Source organism: Buteo buteo, chromosome 2, assembly GCF_964188355.1.
Source record: "Buteo buteo chromosome 2, bButBut1.hap1.1, whole genome shotgun sequence".
In the NCBI taxonomy this organism is placed as follows: Eukaryota; Metazoa; Chordata; class Aves; order Accipitriformes; family Accipitridae; genus Buteo; species Buteo buteo.
Window position 1 is genome coordinate 15,855,414 of NC_134172.1, and position 20,266 is coordinate 15,875,679.

Genomic DNA, 20,266 nt, shown 5'->3' on the forward strand with positions numbered 1-20,266 from the left:
TTAAAGATCCTTTGTAGTCTCTCATTTCGTAGATGGATTTTGATGAAGATATTAAAGATGCGAGTATTTTTTTTTTGAGAGTTCATTCAGAATTAGAAAATGGGGCTAGCCCAACATCTGTTTGAGACCTAAGTTTTAATATTTATATCAGAAGCCCTATAAAGTAGCAGCAGCTAAGACAGGCAATCGACTATAATCATTTTAACTGATAAAACAACTGAGAATAAGTAATCGCTAACAAGCCCACCTATTTTTCTGCCATTGAATTTAGATTCTGAAGTGCAGACTCTAGTAACCTTAAACAGTGAGTTTTGATTGTTTAAACACACAAAATTCCCTACTCAGAATAATAAAATATAATACGATTTGCTCCTTTACAATAATTGTGAATATCTTAACTACAATCCCTAATTCACCAACTTCCTCAGAGGACAGTAAGGTTGGTGGTATTGACTTGTCTTGACTAGTTGTGATGTGCTAACGTGTAAATAACATATTGTACCTGCCTGTGATGTGAACATGACTGACATTGCATGAAGGTTACTGGTTTGCTGCCATTTCTACCCAGAATGTTTGCTTACTGTTGCAGTTTATTTGCATGAAGTATGACATTGCTAAGGTCCCCTAACTTGAAAAAAAAAAAAAAGCAAAACAGAAGGAATGTTGGATGCATGTGGGGCATGGGCACTAACTGGGCTAACCGTTATACATTTACCTTTTAACAGTAGCTGACGAGACTAAGCTCAGTACAATGGATGACCAGAAAACAGGTAAGAATTGACAGTAAGGCTGTTGCTATAGAAACCTTGGTCAAAGCAGCTTACCACAATTACAGAACTGCCAGTCAAATTGCATGAAAACATGAATATTCCAGTACTTGCATGGCTGCTTTCTATTGTTGTGAGTAATCAAGTCGTACAGAAAAAGAAAATTCTCTATAGAGATAAGTATTTAGGGTAATATATTCAACCAGGTCATACATGTGATTGTAGGTAGACACCTGTTTCGACACTTTGAACTCATAAATATTCACAGTTGTTTGTTTGGATTTTATGTTCATTCAAAAAAATCTTGGTAAGTCTCCTAGCTTCAAACTCTAATGTACAGAGAGATGATGTAGAAGAGTCGAATGTTTGGCTATTACAGTGCTAACACAGCGCTTGGAAATAATTATTTTAATTAGAAAACTGCTACCTTTGCCTTAAGTGGTCATCAGATACATGTTGTGAGTTGGGCTGAAGATTATTTGTGCAAACTGATTTGCCTTTGGAGCTGAAACCTGAGCGTCGTAACAGAACAAAAGAATATGTAAATAGAATCTTTTCCACATACCATCGATCGTAACATTTCACACAATGATAATGAGAAATAGCTTTCAAAGCATATTTTTTATTAGTAATTAAAATAATGCACCAACTGCAATTATGAACCTTTATGATTTATTAATATAAGTTAGCTTTTGACCTTTGAAATGCTATTTTAATTAGGCTAGATCCAGAGGACACCATAACATTACTTAGCTCTAATTAGGAACAATTCACCTTTTTAACCCGAAAATATTATTTATTTTAGCATGATTTGGGGAGTAGGGCATTCCATACAGAATTTACAATTAATAATTCACAACTGCATCTCTGTTTAACCACACTTTACAACATGAGTAGGAATACTGAAGAGCTGTAAATAATCAAGTGATAAAAATATAGTTTTTATTTAAACAGCTAAAACTTCTAGCTCTTAAAATGTTGCAGAATATGGCCACAGACTTGCAGCTTTACAAATTGAGAATGAGTACACAAAATTAAAATGTATTAATGTTTTGAAGGATTAAAGCCATCAGAGTGTGAATGTATGAATTCTGTTAATGGTTGTGGTAATAATCAGTGCTTAGGAACTGGCTTCACCCCTGAGCATTATTCACATAAAAAGGAGTTACAGATCAAACTCAAAATTATTGTAAATTATTTTTCTTTTTTCTTATTAGCCTGACTATTTGAAAGGGATGTGATTAGAATGGTGTAAAATCTGTGTGTTTTAGTAAAATACAATGCTTAGGTTTTTAAAAGTGCATAGTGTTTCTGGTGGTATCAGTAGAGGGTGGTATTAGTCGAGTGTAGTTTTTCTCTATGTGTAACACCTGGATTAAATTCTGAAAAAGAGATAAGTCAGACAACTTGGGTGAAAGAGCATGACCGTAACCATCTGGACTAAGCAGTTACATATTTTGTGCACAGCAAGCTCAGTGGCTGGAAAAAAGGAAAAACACCTTTTACTGTACTTTTATTTTATTTGTCTTGCATGCTTTTAACCAGGTTTTGTATATAAACACTGGATTTCTCCCATTACTGAAGATGGATGTGGTTGTTAAACAAACCACTTACTGTAGTTTGTCTTAAAAATCATCTGGTTCTAAGAAAAAAAAGGTTTCAAATATGTGGTGAACTATGTTTTAATGAACTCTAGAAGCTAGAAAACTTCAGCATGTATTTACTTTAGAAAAAATAAAAACAAACTCTGTTACAGTCAAAGTTTGACTTAACAGTATTGGCTGAAAAGGAAAGTGTAGAACTCACCAGCCCTAGTTACTATAATAGATTTTTAATTATTTTTCTTTCTATAGTTCACTTGAAGTGCCTAATCCTTGCAGTGTTTACAGTTCATCCTAGAGGTTAGAAGTATATTCGGTAGCAATTGAGCATGGCTCATTTACTGAGTCCCAGGCATACTATAGTTCTAGGTGGTTATTTTTCCAGGTACACATTGTGAAAATTAAAAAGAAAGAAAAAGAATAAAAGAACATTTGTTTAAATTGTTTATTTATTTATTTTTACACAGTGCTTTTTAAATAAACTGTTTTGTTAAATGGAATTTAGTGATGCCGTTGCTCGCTCTATTCCTCCCCTGCTCTCTCCAGCCCAAGTGTTACTCTTTTAGTGTATGAATTGAACTAGAAATAGAAGAATGTATCAAATCTAATGGAGCAGCTGTGAGTAAATAAATAGACTCACTGCTAATGCCCTTTAAGAAAGCGTTTAGAAAGTAGACTTCGTGCCTTTGCAAAACTCGTTTAATCAAATCGAGGGAAGTTTTTGGCATCAGTTGCTGGTAGCGTTTAACCTGAGTGTTAATAAAAGTAATGTTTCAGAAAGAAACAAAATTGTCATTTTAAATCATTTAAAAGAAAGCGCTGATGAAAAATTTACCTTATACCCTTTAAAATGAGTCACTGAAGGAAGCATCACATATCCTTCGACACCACGCTTTCCGCCTTTGCAAATCGCCCAAGCGGATTTGTGGCACTGTATAAATACTTCACGTAAGATGAGAGCAGCGGAAGCAGAATGAGTTGTTAAAAAGCGTCAGCGCAAGGGAGAAACAAAGGGCTGGGAGCAGGGAGCAACACATAGGCTTCGCGTGATCTCTGCGTGTTGAACGTCCCGTTGGATCTGCACGTGCTGTGAAGTTACGTGGTGGGGGCTGCGCGAGAGCGGGTGCAGGCGCCCCCAGCCCAGCCCTGTGCGAGCAGAGGGTGGTCGCGTGGCCGGCAGGCCGAGGCTCGGCCGTCATCCCCGAGGGCTGCTGGCCAGCTGGGGACGTGGGGAGTGGAGTGGCGGTGCCCGTGTGGTGGGCGGTAGGGAATGGCGGTGCCCGTGTGGTGGGCGGTAGGGAGTGGCGGTGCCCGTGTGGTGGGCGGTAGGGAATGGCGGTGCCCGCGTGGTGGGCGGTAGGAAATGGCGGTGCCTGTGTGGTGGGCGGTAGGGAGCGGCGGTGCCCGTGTGGTGGGCGGTAGGGAATGGCGGTGCCCGTGTGGTGGGCGGTAGGGAATGGCGGTGCCCGTGTGGTGGGCGGTAGGAAATGGCGGTGCCTGTGTGGTGGGCAGTAGGGAGCGGTGGTGCCCGTGTGGTGGGCGGTAGGGAATGGCGGTGCCCGTGTGGTGGGCGGTAGGGAATGGCGGTGCCCGTGTGGTGGGCGGTAGGGAATGGCGGTGCCCGTGTGGTGGGCGGTAGGGAATGGCGATGCCTGTGTGGTGGGCGGTAGGGAATGGCGGTGCCTGTGTGGTGAGCGGTAGGGAGCGGCGGTGCCCGTGTGGTGGGCGGTAGGGAGCGGCGGTGCCCGTGTGGTGGGCGGTAGGGAATGGCGGTGCCCGGGTGGTGGGCGGTAGGGAATGGCGGTGCCCGTGTGGTGGGCGGTAGGGAGCGGCGGTGCCCGTGTGGTGGGCGGTAGGGAATGGCGGTGCCCGGGTGGTGGGCGGTAGGGAATGGCGGTGCCCGTGTGGTGGGCGGTAGGGAGCGGCGGTGCCCGTGTGGTGGGCGGTAGGGAATGGCGGTGCCTGTGTGGTGGGCGGTAGGAAATGGCGGTGCCTGTGTGGTGGGCCGGGGCTGTGCTTGACGGGGTGGTGTCGGCACCTTACGCAGCCCTTGAGGCACGGGTGGGGCGTGTGGCACGGAGGGTAGAGCCGTACGGCTGAGCGTGTAAGCGGGGCGTGCGAGGAGGCTGCGCGCGCGGTGGCGGTCGCGGTAGGAGGACTGCTGTGGTGCGGACGGGTGAATCTACCTCAAAGGATATTTGTTAAGAAAATTGTCGGAAAGGAAAATTTTGATAAACTTCAAATGTTGAAAACGATAAAAGAATCCCTTTTATCCCTCAGTCATACAGAGATGCTTTAGGTAGATGTGTCTTTTTCTCTTCTTTTTTTCTGCTTTAAATTCCGGTGTCAAAATAGAAGTAGAACTCGTTCTGAGCGGATAACGTTTCTGATGATTACCACCAGCGCTGTAAAGGCTGGAGGAAAATGCTGACATTTTTGTATTTAGAAAACAAGGTTTTGATGTGACTCATAAATTTTAACAGAATCAATTTTTAAAAAAGTTTTGTGTTTCTCAATGGATTATGGGTAAACAGCTCACTTTCTGGCTGGTGAATTCTAGTAATAAATTCTGAACTCACTCAATTTACAGGGAGGCTTAACTATATATTTTGAAAATAGTAGACTTGCTGTGAAGTGGCCATGGAAGATAGTGACGGTATTAAAATATACATAGCTTTATGATCACAGTGCTTAAACTGCTTGCAAAAGGACATTTCCCTCTTTCAAAATCCGCAACCTGTTCACATTTGTGTTCATGGCCACCCAAGTTCAATAAATATTCCTATCATTTCTGTAATCCATTATTAGTTTTACAGTACTCAAGGAACATTAGATCATATCCCATCTAGCTTTTCCTTTGGGAAAGCACAACTTACGTAGATACAGTTCTCACAAAGATCTGTATTGGGTGGCAGGAAATGGAATTTTTTTTTAATGTCCTTTATGAACATAAATGGGCACATAAATGCCTTCTTTATAATTACTGTTTACAAAAAGAGCCACTCAGTAATTAGGAAAAGATATATGAGCACTTCATTTAGAAGGTTGCAAAGCAGAATCTGGAATAAGGAAGTTTACAGTAAGTTGCCATGTAAGAGGATACCCTTTCCTTTTGTATATGAAATTGAATCTGTCAAACAGCTGGCTTATATATGATTGTCCCATTTCCTTTTTTTTTCCTTCAAAATGTTGCATTCATTTTTCCTGTCTCATGGACTGTTTTTAACAAAAGACAATCTTGAAAAGTAAAAACCAAAATAAAATCTCATTTCTTGTGTACTGCAGGCATTAGTGGAGGAGTAGCAGATTTTGGCATATGCTAGCTGGAAAGTGGACAGTTTTATAGGGCACTGTCTAAATTGGAGTTCTTCTACTTGGTAAAGAGAGTGTTACGTTAAAAATACTTGCCTTAGACCTCAGCCCATGTTCAGAAGTTTGGTGAACCTGGACTGCAGCTTGTTTGTACAGCTGGGAAGCCATCAAACCTCCCTTGTCCCAGCTGGCTCCTCTTGTTCACCCCAGCAGCTGTGGTCTGCCCCCAACCATTCTCCTGACCCTCGGCCCTCCAACAAGTACGGGCTGTGAGTGAGGGTGGCTTCTTCTAAGAGATATGAGTTCATCAAGATAAAATTTCTCATTTGTTGGGGTGTGTTTATTTCTGGCCGAGGGTCCAAGCAGCAGGACTCTGGACTGCTGGGGGAACCAAACTGCAGGAGCTGTGTAGACCCGTGAAAGAGGATTTTTGTGTTGTTTCTATTTACAAGTTCATCTTATCAGTAGGGCAGCTGAAGGGGAATACTTTGACAGCTGCTGTTTGAATTTATTTGATCTGAGGGATTTCAGTTTAATGTAATTGCTCAGACTTTAAGTAGCTGAATAGAAAATTAAAGTGTTTTCTGCCTTGCTCCATCTCATACCAAGTTAACAAATGACATGGAGAAGACTTGCCATGCTGCTATTCTGCATCCCTTCTGTAGGTCCAGCCACCGCCTTCCTCCCCACCCAATAATGAATAGTGAAAGAAGCTGCTTTTAGTAGTGTAGTAGCAGTTTTTCCTCACTTAAGGTAACTTCACATACCTTTGTTAAAGATTGGCGACAGATATTGTCTTTCTTCTTCCTTCCTAATATCTACCAGCATAAGGATCAACTCCAGAGCTTTACGTTATTCTGACATAAATACTTAATAAAGATAATTTTCCTTTATTGCATTATTCACACCAGACCATGCTTACAAATGTCTTGTTCATTGGTTTGGTATTCCTGAGGGTTCAGGTCTTGGCTCTGGTCTCTCAGTGCTGGCTGTTTTTGAAATTTATCTTTCTATGCCTCTGTCAGATGAGGACACCGATATCAATGCCGTAGCAACCCACCACCTGGGACTGCTGTGGTGCCACAACACTATTCTCTGTTCTGCTCCCTCTGGGTAGAGAAAAAGAGAGGTTTCCATATTCTAGGTGAGGGCTCTGGTCTCATAAATTCAGGAAATGTGGTTGATGATGATGTCCCACCTCATCTTGCTCTCCAGCCCCAAATCCTATGGAAAATCCAGCCAAGATTATACCGCACTTTTGAATAAAATAACTTCAAATAAATGCAGTGATTTTATTTCCCCTGAAAGATTTCTTCCAGTTTTAACTATGCGATCTAATTAATTGAGCAATTGTCAGCTGATTTGCACTGTGAGTGTGTGTATCTAAAAACTCAGGCTAGACGTTTAGTCCACAAACCCGAGAAGAAAAGTCCGGATGGAGGAAAGGCTTTTGCAGAATACTGTCCGGAGCTTTCTTGGCACACCTCCGGACATGCTGCAGCAATAAGAGCTGCCCTCAGCCCCAGCTGTAGTGCTGTCCAAACATCAACCTGGTGACTGCCAGGGATGTGTTTCTTTTCCAGCTGATTAACTGGTATTGCCTGACTAATTGGGTCCTTTCCACAGATTATTTTTAAGCAACACAAAATCCCAGCAAGTCAACTGATATTTCTCAGAAGTACTTCATTATGAAATTGTTAGCAGTTTGATGCAGGTCTTTAAAACTCGATTAAAAGCAAGCGCCGTGTTCCTTGAAGCCAGAAGTCAGGCTACCTTGCAAGACTGTTACTCTAAACACTGTAGGATTCATGCCCATAATCTGCTCTCTGTTCATCAGTTGCTGGTAGAGATGAAATTTTCTGCTCAAACCAAAAATAATTAGTAGTTTTGTTTGATGCCAGTAGATATGTATCTCTGCTGTTTTTATGAGCTATGTTTTTTAAGCCCCATGATTACTTTATCATTCAAATTGTTTAAAATAATGATAATGGATGTTGGTCTCTCTTCACTGATTTGAAAAGCCACACATTGCTCACGTTGTCGGTTTCGTTGACTATGACTTGACATACTCATTCACTTCTGAGACCAACAAATCTGTGGAGAATTCCCTACAGATTATTGAGAGATGATGTGAATAATGTTAAGTGTGTCCCCAAAGACTTTCAGGATGGATATGCATAATCAAGCATGCAGTTCTCAATACTAATTCTAATTACGTTTTTGGTTTCCCCCCCGCCTTAAATCACTAAGGTTCCCCAACCAGAGATGTGGGGCCTTCATTAGGTCTGAAGAAATCCAGCTCATTAGAAAGTCTGCAGACAGCCGTTGCTGAGGTGACTCTGAATGGTGATATTCCCTTCCACCGCCCGCGCCCACGAATTATCCGAGGACGAGGCTGCAATGAAAGCTTCAGAGCTGCCATAGACAAATCATATGATAAACCTGTAGCAGATGATGATGATGAAGGCATGGAAACTTGTAAGTAAACTATTGCTGTGCATAGAGAATGTTAACAACATAGGTTAATTCCTTTAGAAAGTGATTAAGAGTAGTAGAAGATAATTTTAGGAATTTAAAAGAATAGAACTAACTTCTTCAATTTTTTTCAGGCTTTTTCCCTTCATATGCATTAACAGATTGCAACACTCTGCAGCTTGCTTCCTTTCTAAAATAAGCAAATAAGATTATTAGGAGTGTGTTTATTTAAATTACTCTGAAAATTTTCTCTAAGAGCTAATTAATTTACTAATGTAAATTAGAAAAAAATTATGCAGAAAGACAAAAAACCACTGAATTTCTTTTACAAAAATATGTGCATCTAACTTTGAAAGAGTACATTTGTAGTGTCTGGGGGAAAAAAGAAATCACTGTCCTTTAATTAGAGTGAGTAAGGCTGGCAGATCTAATAAAGTATAAAGTTAATGATCAGCTATTACCCACCCTAATGGGCATTCATTTACATTTTCAGTTCTTTAACCCGAAGTATGACCCAACATGTGGAGAATGTCATTAACATAAAAGAATCACTTCAAAGCTAACCTTATCATTATTGAACTATGTAAGAATGGGCTGGTAAAATGACAACTCGTATTGAATGAAAATAGTATGAATGGTAAATTACCTCAATCAGGGGTTGTATTAAAATTATTGAATTTTTAACCTTCATGTTGTACTACTTTCAACTTGTCACACACCAGCAGAATTTTTTTTTAATCAACCTGCAGCTAGTTAGAAGTTTATGAATGAAGATGATGGTGGGAAAGTTAAAGTACAGAAATATTTAGCCTCAATGCTAACAGAAAAGTCTTGAAAAGAGATTTTTCACTCTCTGCTCTTTTTATATTTTTTTACTTTCAGAAGGTCTGTTTCATAAGTGCCATTCCCTAATATTCTTTTATAAGCTACTTGTGTAATCACTCTTTTATTTTTTTAAAACTCTTCGCTTTTTTTCCTTAAATCTGCCTCTTTCTAAAAGTGTTCAGAGACTGAAAGGGAGGTCATTTTGCTAGTCACTTTTCTCAAAGGTAGTTACGGACAGAATTAATTCTGCTTCGTTTTTCCAGCACCTAGCAATTTCACGCAGCAGTGAGGCTAAATGCTGGTCTGGTGCTGCTGGCTGTCAGTCTATTTCTGGCCAGTAGAAGAATAGGTATGAGAAAATGTGTAGTGATCATTCTCATTCTGCCAAACTGCATGCCCGTGGTCTTTTGGGACGTAAGACCATGTTTTTCTAAAAGGCCTTGTTTGGTGTGAGCCCACTGCTAGTAATATCCTGTTTTGAGGCAGCAGATATCCAAGGCTTATGCAGAAGTTACAGATGGTTTAACTTCATTTGATCAAAATATAGCAAAACTGTTGTCATGAAATGCTTTCTAGGTGAGTGTAGCTTTATGAGATTACTGTAAGGGGTTTTGAGCTTGTTGATGCAATGCATAGAGAGTAGCAAGGAAGTATTTGGTGGCCTTCGTATCCTTTGCATGGGAGTAGCAGAAACCAGACAAAGCTTTCTGGCTGAAATTGAAATGCTGTGGGGTGAGTCTTTGCCCTCATCTCTCTGTATGGATGAAGTTGTCTAGCACTGGTGGACTAAGAGCCATCTCAGTGTCATGGGTGAGCAAGAGCAAGGCTGTTCTCAGATCTCACATGGAAAAGAAGGGCTGAGCAAAGTGTGACCAAGCTATGTGCGTAGAACTACGCATTCTGTTGAGTTACTTGTATTTTAATAGCTTCCACATATTATAATGAAACATCTAAGAAGTAATCGAGAAATTTGCAGTGCCAGGTTAATAGAAGCAGCTAAGTAGCAAAGCAATTACAGTAAGTTGGTTGGACAGAAATCAGTCCTCGAGATCTTCTCCTTCTCATGATGGCTGTGGGAGCTTAAGAGCTGGCCCAGCCATATGTTGCCTGTCTTTCTGAAAACATGTCTGTGTTAAAACTGAAACCACTGCAGTCTGTTCCACTTTGTGTAAATTATATGTGGCCTTAGGTTCCAGAGAATTTGCCAAATGATGTCTTCAGCTGGACATAGCCTGGGCACATACGAATATGTAGAAGTTAATTTAACAATCTGGTCCTAACGTAACTAATGCCTCACTGCTGCCTTAATGACATTGCCTAAGTTTTTAAAAATTGTATTTAATTATTCCATAATTGTTTGAAATTAAAATGTGGCTTTCTGTCATTATAAAACCCAGGCAAATATGTTGGTGGTCAATTTGCTGATGCCCTTGAGTCTGAATTCATTTGTCTTACTTGAATTTTTTCCCCTTTCTCCTCCAAGTGTTTCAGTGCTACGAGTGCTTCTTTCTTCCAGACAGTGACCCTCTTTGGAGTAGCAACTAATAGCACTGCAATATATTGTATAGAGGAATTCTTAACATCATCACCCCATATACAAAAGCCATAAAAATACAGGTAACATGTGGCAAAGGGGCTGACTCTCTTCTGAATGTACTTACTGTCCTTAGAACAACGTGCTATAAAATTACTAAATGTAGGATGAAAATCAGATAGCAGTGACCAGTTCTGGGGTAACATTTTAAAACGTATTTGAGAAGATGAGTTGAAATTTTAATGGCTGTAAAGAAGTAACATTTGTGATTTGTGGAAAGGTGTGGGTGTTCAGCTTTTACAGATCATTTTTCCTGCTTTTTTTTTTTTCCTTAATACTTGAAATAGCTGACTGGAAGCAAAATGTTTATCTTTAATGTCTTGAATGAGAACAAGGCATTTGGATTGGGAAAGATCGAAAAAGCTTTCTAATCTTTTGCTGAATCTTAATTGCTAGAATCTTGGGCTGTATTAAATATCACAATAAGAGGCCTAGAAGCTTAGTGGCAAAATAGCTTCACATTAAGTAGCTTTGATTCCTCATGTGCATCTTTTCCATTTTATGGCCTAATTAGGAGAATAGCTTTATAATACCTGTTGTGTAGTTCTCCATAGTACAGTGTGGTTCATGAAATGACACTAGTTTTCAGGTTTAATTGATGTTTAAAGTATACTCCAATTTAATTTTTTGGCTTCAGCATCCTGAGTGGGGAGGCAGGAGGTTGCAGGAAAGGAAGGAAATAACAACACCAAAACAAATGCTTTCTGTGTTTTGCAGTAACCTAATGTCATTACTGCAACTTAAGAAAAATTAGAAGTTTCATTTGTAGGCTGGGATTGAATTTTAATTGAGCTGCATTTGCATTTGTTCTAAACACTAGTAATTCAGTGTATCTTAATTGCACAATGACTGTGCTGCATAAAAGTGAAACAAGTTTCTTCATGTTGAATCCTTTTAAGAAAACTGGAAATCTATTTACTGCTGTAGAGACACCAGTATTTACTCCACGAGAACAGGCATCCTAGTTCACAGGGCTCAGTCTAAGCTACAGAGTTAATTGCAAGCAAACTGTGTATGATAGACAAATATTTATTGCAGCACAAGTGTGAAAAGGAGGCAATATTATCTCCATAGAATATGCAGAATAAATAATAAAAGGAAGCATTGTTATGACAAGTTGTTCACCAATTCAGCATCGCACAGTACATATAATACACATTTAGGATTAATTTAATGTATTGTTATGTGAATGTGAACAACCATAGGTCAGAATTGATTCATCTTTAAAACTCTAGCAATGAAGTACCAAGTAAACATTTTACTTCAACATTTGCCAGAAATTTAATGCATATTTTTTTTTTACTAATTATATTCGTTTGCAAGTATAATCTTTTAAATGTCTAGTTGGTTTTAACTGGAACAGATTGTAGCTATAAATTAACATGCAAAAAATTAGCTTCTCTATTCCAAAGTGGTTTTCTACTACTCTTTTAATAATAACAACTAAATATCATCCCAGACACTGATTAAGAAACACTGTGACCAAAAAAAGTACAAGTACAGCTAGTACGGAGGCATGTATAGGACAGGCCTATTAATTTTCTAAAATACAATTATCTGAATATTAAAACTGTGTCTGCAATTGAGAAGCTGTATCATCTGCTTAACTCATAGCTGTCCTGAAGACAAGTTAACATGCAATGCCGAGACCTGTCCTTTTTTTTTTTCCTTTTTTTTCCTGGTGTTTCATACTTCAGAGTACTAGTTGAGATTCAAAAATAGTTATTAATGTTGAGATTTATCTGACATGGTATGTTTTTCTTGAAATATGTGTATGTGATCTTCCAGAGTTGGAGAATATTTATAGAAATCTTGGGATATTCAGTGAATATGTACTAAGTCTGTTGGACAGATCTGTGTATTGTAATATTAATGAATAAACAGTATTTTGCAGGCAAGTATCTAAGAGAGAGAAGAGACAATATCGAATGGCTTTCAGTCAGTGATTTGTAGACTTTTAAGGTTCAGCAAATTACTTCTAAGGTGAATATGAATGATGACTAAGAAAAGCAAGTTTATATTCTACAGTAGTCTATGTATGAGAAATTTCTACAGAATTACACACTTCTATTGGCTGTGGAAGCGTCGCTGAGGTCTAGAAACAATAATATTAGCAGGAGTAATTATAAGAAGTAGTAAACATATGCTGAACTAAAAATTGATTCTTTTTTCCTTCTTTAAGCCGTGGCCATTTCTAAATCTTACTGAGTACAAAAAAACCCTTTCTTTTCCATAGACTGTGTATATATAAAGCAAAACTGTATTTTTCAACTTCTACTACCAAAAGTTGTTTGGAGCCTTTGTATTCATTAGAGTGACAGGAGACAGTGCAAAGTATGCATCTGTGATCCTAATTGCTCCTTCATGCTGTCTGTTGGAAAATTAGGAGATGGTGTAGCGCTACTTATAATGTGATGATATAAAGTGTTAGGGGTCCTAGAAGGTCACAGCTTCACCAGCACACAGTGTAATTTTTGGACTTGGCTTTAAGTTAAGTCAAAATGGTTGCAGGATTCTGATGCACAAGCTTGAAGTGTTTTATTTCTTTCTCACTAGGCAACTGGAGGAGTCTTCAGGTTTTGAATGGATTGTTTCTTTTGGCCGTTTTTCTTTCAGACTTTCTGAAATACATGTGCTCTGTCTGTTAAATCTAACCTTGGGTATACTTCAGGATTCTTGGAGTCTTGGTCTTGAATTAGAAACAGAGAAGGAATGTGTTATCTGCCCTTCAAGTATTTTACTTGTTCCGCTGGATGGAATCTCCCCACCTGAACCTCCCAGGCTGCTCCATCTCAACCAAGAATAAAAAACGTGGTGCATGATGTGTTTCAAACTGCTCCAGGAAATGAAGTAGTGTGACAAAACCATTATGTTACTTGTAGCAGCAGAAAAAGTCTATTAAGGCTTGTATTGAGGGTTAAGAGTCCTTAATGACTTTCATATTTTTATGATAGTATTACTAAGAATTTACTGACAAGGCATGCTGCACTGCTGTTGTTTCTTCTTGCAGATATTTCTAAAGCTCTCCTCAGCTGACTCAGATACTGAAACAAAATGGGCCAATTAACATCACTTTGCTAATCCTCTTTATTAATCCATACATTATTCAGAGTACCCACAAAGCACAAATCGTGTTTTGCAGAGTGTTCTGCAAAGGTGAATTCCTTGCTTTTTTGAGTTTAATAGTACAAATGAATATTCCAGGAAACCCCCACATGAGCAAATACTGCTTTTGGAAAAAAAAAAAAAAAAAGAAAAGAGTATTTTGTGGTTGTGCATATATCCTGCTTCAAAATACGTTATGCAATATACCAAAAAGCCTGCCCTTGTTGTTTGCTCTTATTCCACTGATGTTTCTTAATATGTGCTTTCAGTGGAGGAGGACACAGAGGAGAGCTCAAGATCTGGTAGAGAATCTGTGTCCACAGCAAGTGACCAGCCATCCCACTCATTGGAGAGACAGATGAATGGAAGCCAAGATAAAGGGGACAGAAAAAAGGCTGGAAAGGAAAAGAAGAAAGATCGAGATAAAGAGAAGGATAAAATTAAGGCAAAGAAAGGAATGCTGAAAGGCTTAGGAGACATGTTCAGGTAGGTGCTTTGCAATCAAATGTAGAATGAATTGTAAAAAGAAGTTTGATCTTTTAATTATTTATACTGTGACTGTTTGCTGAGGTCATATTTTACTATACAAATATATACATGATGTATATAGGCTGATCTCTCAATTTTTGAGCCTATGAGTGGTGTCATGAAAAGTGAAGCAGCTTGAAAGAGAAGAGGAGGAGATGGCTGGCAGGCTAAAGGGGCTGCAAAGGGAAAAAATGGTTTTAAGCAACAAAATGCTTGGTCTTAGAAAGAGTCTTTGGTGATGTCTAAGTAGTGCACATATCCTTTGACAGGTCAAGCAATTTTGGGTTTTGTTTTTTTCTTAAACTTTGCTGTTCCTAATACTGTACCCAAAGCTTACATGTTACTCAATGAGTGTTTTTCTTTGCTTTACTATTAAGACTATTTGGTATCATGGAGGCATGATGCGAAAGAGGTGAATCAGTTTGAGATTGAAAAACAGCATGCTCCTCTCAAGGAAAACAGGTTCTAAATCAGGTTGTGTGCTCTGAGAACCCACAGTCTCGAGAAGGGGTCAGTAAAGACCTGATTTTTACCAAGCAGTGGGTTGTTTTGAAAGGGGTCGTCTCTCGAGCAGACTAAGTGATCTGAAAGGAGCAGACTGCTGGGGGACACCCTGCTGTTCTGTGTAAATGGTGAAACATGACAAACACCTTTGATCACTTGTGGGAAGGGGTGAGAGAGCAAGAAAACCAGTTTTTCTTTTAGCTAGCTAGAGTAAATAAATATATTTCCAAGAAGAAACAATATTAAGGCATTGTTTGTTTTCTTTTGTATATGCAGTGATTCATTATTTGATTTTGAAGTGAAATACCAGTATTATTCTAAAGATTTATTTATTAACAATGATTCTGCTGTGAAAACATGTAAGTGGAGCTTCAGTTAACTTTCATCCTGTTACCTTCTTTATCGTGTAAAACATTGATTGAACCTAGGTTGTAACTGCATAGGTTCTTGAGAGTTGTTCTGTGTCTGTGAATTGTATTACAAAATTAGTTAATAGAAAAACTAGTTAATTAGAAAATATTAGTTAATTAGGAAAAAAGGTAGTTAATTAGAAAATATTAGTTAGAAAATGTGTTTAGAAAACACAAAATAATATCAGGTTGTCAGCATATGCCACAGAACATCAAGAGTCATAGGAGATAGTCCCACACATCAGATAGGAGGAGAGCACTTCAGCCTGTTTGCCTGCAAATCCCATAGGGATGCCCTCATCTTCTGGGCATTTGCCTGCCTAAATTCAAGCCTGGAGCGGAGGAAGAAGGAGATACAAAATGCTGGAAGGTAGGAGATACAAAATGCTGGAAGGTAGGAGATACAAAATGCTGGAAGGTAGGAGATACAAAATGCTGGAAGGTAGGAGATACAAAATGCTAACCGGTTCTTTTCTGCAGTCTTTGCCATTTTTATACAGCAGAAACAACAGGTAAAATTGAGGCACATTATACATGATAAATTCTAGGGGCTCTATGTACCTTGTTGGATACCATGAGTGCTATCTCGTGAGTTTAGTCAGAAAGTGTTTACAGCATCTAGAAATCTTGGGCAGCTCCTTGGTCCTCAGTCTCCTCCTGTGTAACATTCCCAGTACCCAGAGGACCTGTGAGATAGCTGCTTCATCTTGCAAGCTTTGGTAGACAGGCAAAGGGCTGACTTGCAGAGGGTCCCATCCAAAGAGAGCAGCCTTCACATTCCAAAGAGCTGGCTCGGTGTGGGGCTCGTCAGCTTCTCTCTGCCCTCCAGCCTTAGAGCCTAATGTCTGGTGTTCTGCGTGGCTTTGAATGCTCTAGATGGAAACAAGTGTGAAAGTGGAAATTAATACCATTTTTAATCAGGTGCTCCCAGCTAAATAGGAAGTAACCTTGTCTGTATGCTCGCTATAACACTTCTGAAATCTTTAATCTGGAAACAGCAGTAGTTTGACTGATAGGAAGATCTGATGATTGCTTTGTTGTTTGCTCTTCATAACAGTCAACGTTTCCTTGAGTTATTTTTTTTTCCCTCGCTGCCATTTCTGAGTGAACTTTACTTTTCAGTCTCCTTTTAATTAACGTGGGAGCAGTGCTATCCAGATGCAGTTGACTCCTCCTGGATCTGTAAATTAGCTTGCACCTTGTCAGCCCACCCAAGAGAGGTGCTCCTGGCAAGCAGGAAAATGCTGATTGAGGGAATTAAGCATTATGCCTCATTTCCACTCAGTGCTTGATTTGCTTTGTTGACAGGCTTCTCAATAATGTTTGAGATGGGCTTCACTCTGTCTGCAAGATAAGCTACTACTACTGCCTATAACATGCTTTGTTTTTCTGTACATCTGACATATATCATAGATATCAAGTAATCACTGAAAGAAGTTGTGCAATAGAAAATAATGATGACAGTAACATTTAAAATTCAAGCTGTGATCAAAGCATAATTGGATGTTTTGGTTCTGTGCAACATTGTGATTTCTTTGTACTTGTTCTTTTCTCCTTTTTCACTTTTTTTCTTCCTTTTCAGTGCTCTTATCTTAAAATAATCTTTCTTCGTTAGGTTGTATGGGCAAGAACACTTGCAGGATGAAATTACTGTTAACTGACACTTTATTCTAATGTCTATACTTAGCCAAGGGGCTTTTTATTGCCTATATGCAAACTGGCAGCTCATAAAGTGGAGTCTATGTGATGTATAAAAATAAGTCTCCTCGCCTTCAGTTAAAATCGTAGGATTTGCTACTGGGATCGTCATTAAACTGTACTGTGAGGTGGAAACTCCCACTAGAGAACCCTAGGTTACATTTATCCTTCAGCATCTAGTCATCATTTCCAAGAAATCCCTGGATGATTCAGATAGCAGGTTAAAATCATAAATAAATCTTTTAAACACTTCCGTTGTTTTATGGCTCATATCAAACATAGTAAAGAGGATTGACATAACCATGAAGGAGAACTGTAAAACGCAGGGTGCAGTCTGCGTGGCTCTGACACGCACAACTTCCCTTATTTCCAGAGGACCTTTGCTGACATTGGGCTGTGGACAGTCTGAGAGTTAACCCTTCTCACTGTGAAATAAATCTGTCTGAGTACCTGTGTATTTCTTTTTTCAAATTGACATTTCAGGGCAGAACAGAATAATTTATTTAAAATTGTCATTTGGCTGAGAAGTCTCTTTCTCTTCACAGATGAATATAGGGCAGAAGTTAACCTAGAAAAGTGTTGAACAAAAATACTGGTCTATTGGAGGAGATGCAGGTGCTGCGGAGCTTTGCTTACACCTGAATGTATTTGTTTTACCTGAATAGTTGCATCTTTCCTGTCTTTCTTATCCCTTCAGTAGGATTGTGTGCCATGTCCCATGGCTGTAATCACATACCAAATGAGAGGCTGCGCAGTTCCTTCTTCTCGATTGCTGGCATTTAGGAGGTGCCTGGATGGCTATTGCCAGCTGAGCAAATAGTTTTTTGGGAAGCTGATATGAAGTTCTACTAGTTTTTCTGTTTCACTACTAAGAAGGCTTGAGTGGATGTATGTTTTGACATCAGAAGCTTATAAAAACCTGTATGCTTCTCCAAGTGCAATCTAAAATATGTTTACTCATTTCTGAGTCTGATTTTATTTTTAAGTAGAGATTTTGCTTCTTGATAAAAATCAACCTGACAAAACCAATCAGTTGATAAATAAGTCATTGTAGTACTCTCTTAAGAAAGAGGCTTCACAGTTTCAAACAGTGCACCTGTAATTAGTGCTGGTAGGGATACATTAATTTGATGGACTTCTATGTCATGCCATTCTTTGACATTCCTCTCCTGAGAGAGAAAAATTGTATATGCCCTCTTCTTTTCCCCTCCTTTTGCCCCTGTCATGTACAGGGTGTTTTCATTTATGAAAGTGGATTCCCTCAGGATGTAAGGTAGGGAGATGTGAGATTGCTCTTATTTGTAGGTTTTGGATGCTGATGGAGTGACACATCTGCTGTGGTGCTGGTGATCACTTACGATCCCTGTATTTCATTCGTGCTTATTCCCAGTGTAGAAGCTTGGATATAGTTTATAGATGGGTGACTGAACTGGTGAAGTAATAGGCAACTGAATTGATAGCTCCACATCTTTCCCCAGCTTCCTCAAGCCATATATAATTTTCCTCTATGGTCATCCCTGAACCATCGTTCTGTAAGATGGTAGCATCACTGTGATTATGTCACTTTTTTGGGGAATTAATTTTGTTTGCAAGAAAGGAGGCAGCTACACTCTTACTGGGGAGTTTGTATGGGAGGACTCTCATTGGTGAGTTTTATGAAAGAAGAAATATGTCCAGCAAGGGATCAGTCTCAAGAAAGGATGTGTCTGAGGAGTAACATCTTTAGAAGAAACTGAACTACCAAGATGTTGAGAATAAGCAGCTCTCCATTTCCAAAGGGAGGAAGGGGAGTCGTAGGGAGGCCAAGCTATCTAGTCATGTCTTGCCAGAAGTATCAGAGGGACTGTCACTGCCCGGTAATAAAAACCTGCTGAAAAAAGTAGACCTTGATATGATCGGATAAAAATGGATTTGCAAATACAAATGGTATGTTTGAATTTATGTGGAAAGCGGCTGAGGAGAACAAAAGATGGAGGGGTATGCACATTGTATCTTAAACTTGAGTTTAAGCAAGAAAATATCTGCATTGGTTTTGGAGGTTGCTTTTGAAATAAACGTAATGTAATTTGAAGCAACTGTGCATAAGTATATTATATAAAATAAACACATTTTCTATGGTGGGATTTAATACCTCAGTCCCACATAAACATAACTTTTCAGTGGAGAACATAAGAACTGTATATTGAAGTTCATGGAATAAGACAGTATGCTTAAAATTAATCATGTGCTTAGGTGGTTTTAGTACTGGAGGCTGTGTATTTCAAGATCTGGCCTGTAATGTAGATGGAGATGTAAAGCCATAACGTATGGTAACTGATCTTTAATTCCTCTCTTAACTGTTGTAGCATACAGGTTGGTAAATCAATGCACTGGATAGCCAAATAATCCTAATTAGATTTAATTACATTTATAATGATTACTGGGAGCCTTGCAGTGTTGTATCTTCCAGTTCTGTGAGAGGAAATAGATAATTTAGTTTGCAACCTTGTTTAGCTGAAATCAGATATACTGTTAGGTTTTTTGTGTGTTTCTCCCCCCCCCCCCCCCAGCTGCTTCCAAGGTGCACTGGACATGTCCAGATTCATAAACATATTATTTGTAGCTTTGAATAACACATTTCAACCACATTAGCCATCTGAGACCTCTGACTGGGCATTTGGGAGAATAACCTGCATGGATTACTGTTGCTTGTTACATGACTTCCTTGTATTGCCTATTCTGGTTTTCATTTAAGTTTTCTCATCGTAATGTCTGTGAGGAGATGAAAAGCAAATCACAAGGGTTATACCATTGATTTAGTAATTACCTTCTTTCTCTTTCATTTAATAACAACCTTCAGACTTTTAAGCCGGCACATGACAAAAAGGTATCTGAGTTGTGTAAAATACTGTTGAATTATACCCTAATCAACAGGACTGGTAAATACCTCAAACTCGATAAAGTAAAATCTGTGGTCTGATTTTCATCATTCAGTAGCTTAAGAAGCAGCAATAATGGCATTTTCCTTGGAAGCATGACTCATAGGACTTTGTATTGGTAAATGACACTTACTGATGTATGGACTTAATAGAAAACATGGCAACAAGCTCAGAAGTTAAAATTTTTTTTTCTTTAGTACTCTGCTCATGGCACAAACCAGCATGAATCTTGAGCCTTAGAACATAGAGGAGGAGGTTATTGCTTAAACATCCATTGGCTTTATCATTTCAAACTTGGAAGTTCGTGGCTCACACACTGAATTTGCTAATGGTCATCTGAGAATGTCTCTGACAGCTTGTGGTGCTTGTGCTGAGACCCTCATCAGAAACGCTGAGCTGCGCCGTTGCTCAGGTAAATGGAATCTGGGGCCATTTGTGCTCTGTTTTTTGCCTGCTACTACTATGAGCCAGCTGGCACAACTATCATTAAGTCCACATCTGCTTCCCCTCTTCTGCCACCAGCTAGAAA

At 39.2% G+C, this 20,266-nt stretch overlaps 1 protein-coding gene across 13 annotated transcripts in view; it reads left to right on the forward strand.

Annotated features, from left to right (window-relative positions):
• PARD3 (par-3 family cell polarity regulator) overlaps nt 1–20,266 on the forward strand; it is a 462,776-nt gene that overhangs the window by 306,291 nt on the left and 136,219 nt on the right. For 9 of the 13 annotated variants that reach the window (XR_012652929.1, XM_075046081.1, XM_075046126.1 and 6 more), the window contains 3 exons: nt 726–770; nt 7,931–8,158; nt 13,949–14,165. Coding sequence is in view for 12 of the 13 variants with exons in the window: in XM_075046081.1 (XP_074902182.1) it covers nt 726–770; nt 7,931–8,158; nt 13,949–14,165 (490 nt within the window). In the remaining variant the exon portion in view is untranslated. Of the gene's footprint in view, nt 1–271; nt 305–725; nt 771–7,930; nt 8,159–13,948; nt 14,166–20,266 lie in introns of all 13 variants that reach the window. The other 4 variants (XM_075046107.1, XM_075046116.1, XM_075046162.1 and 1 more) reach the window with 2 other exon arrangements.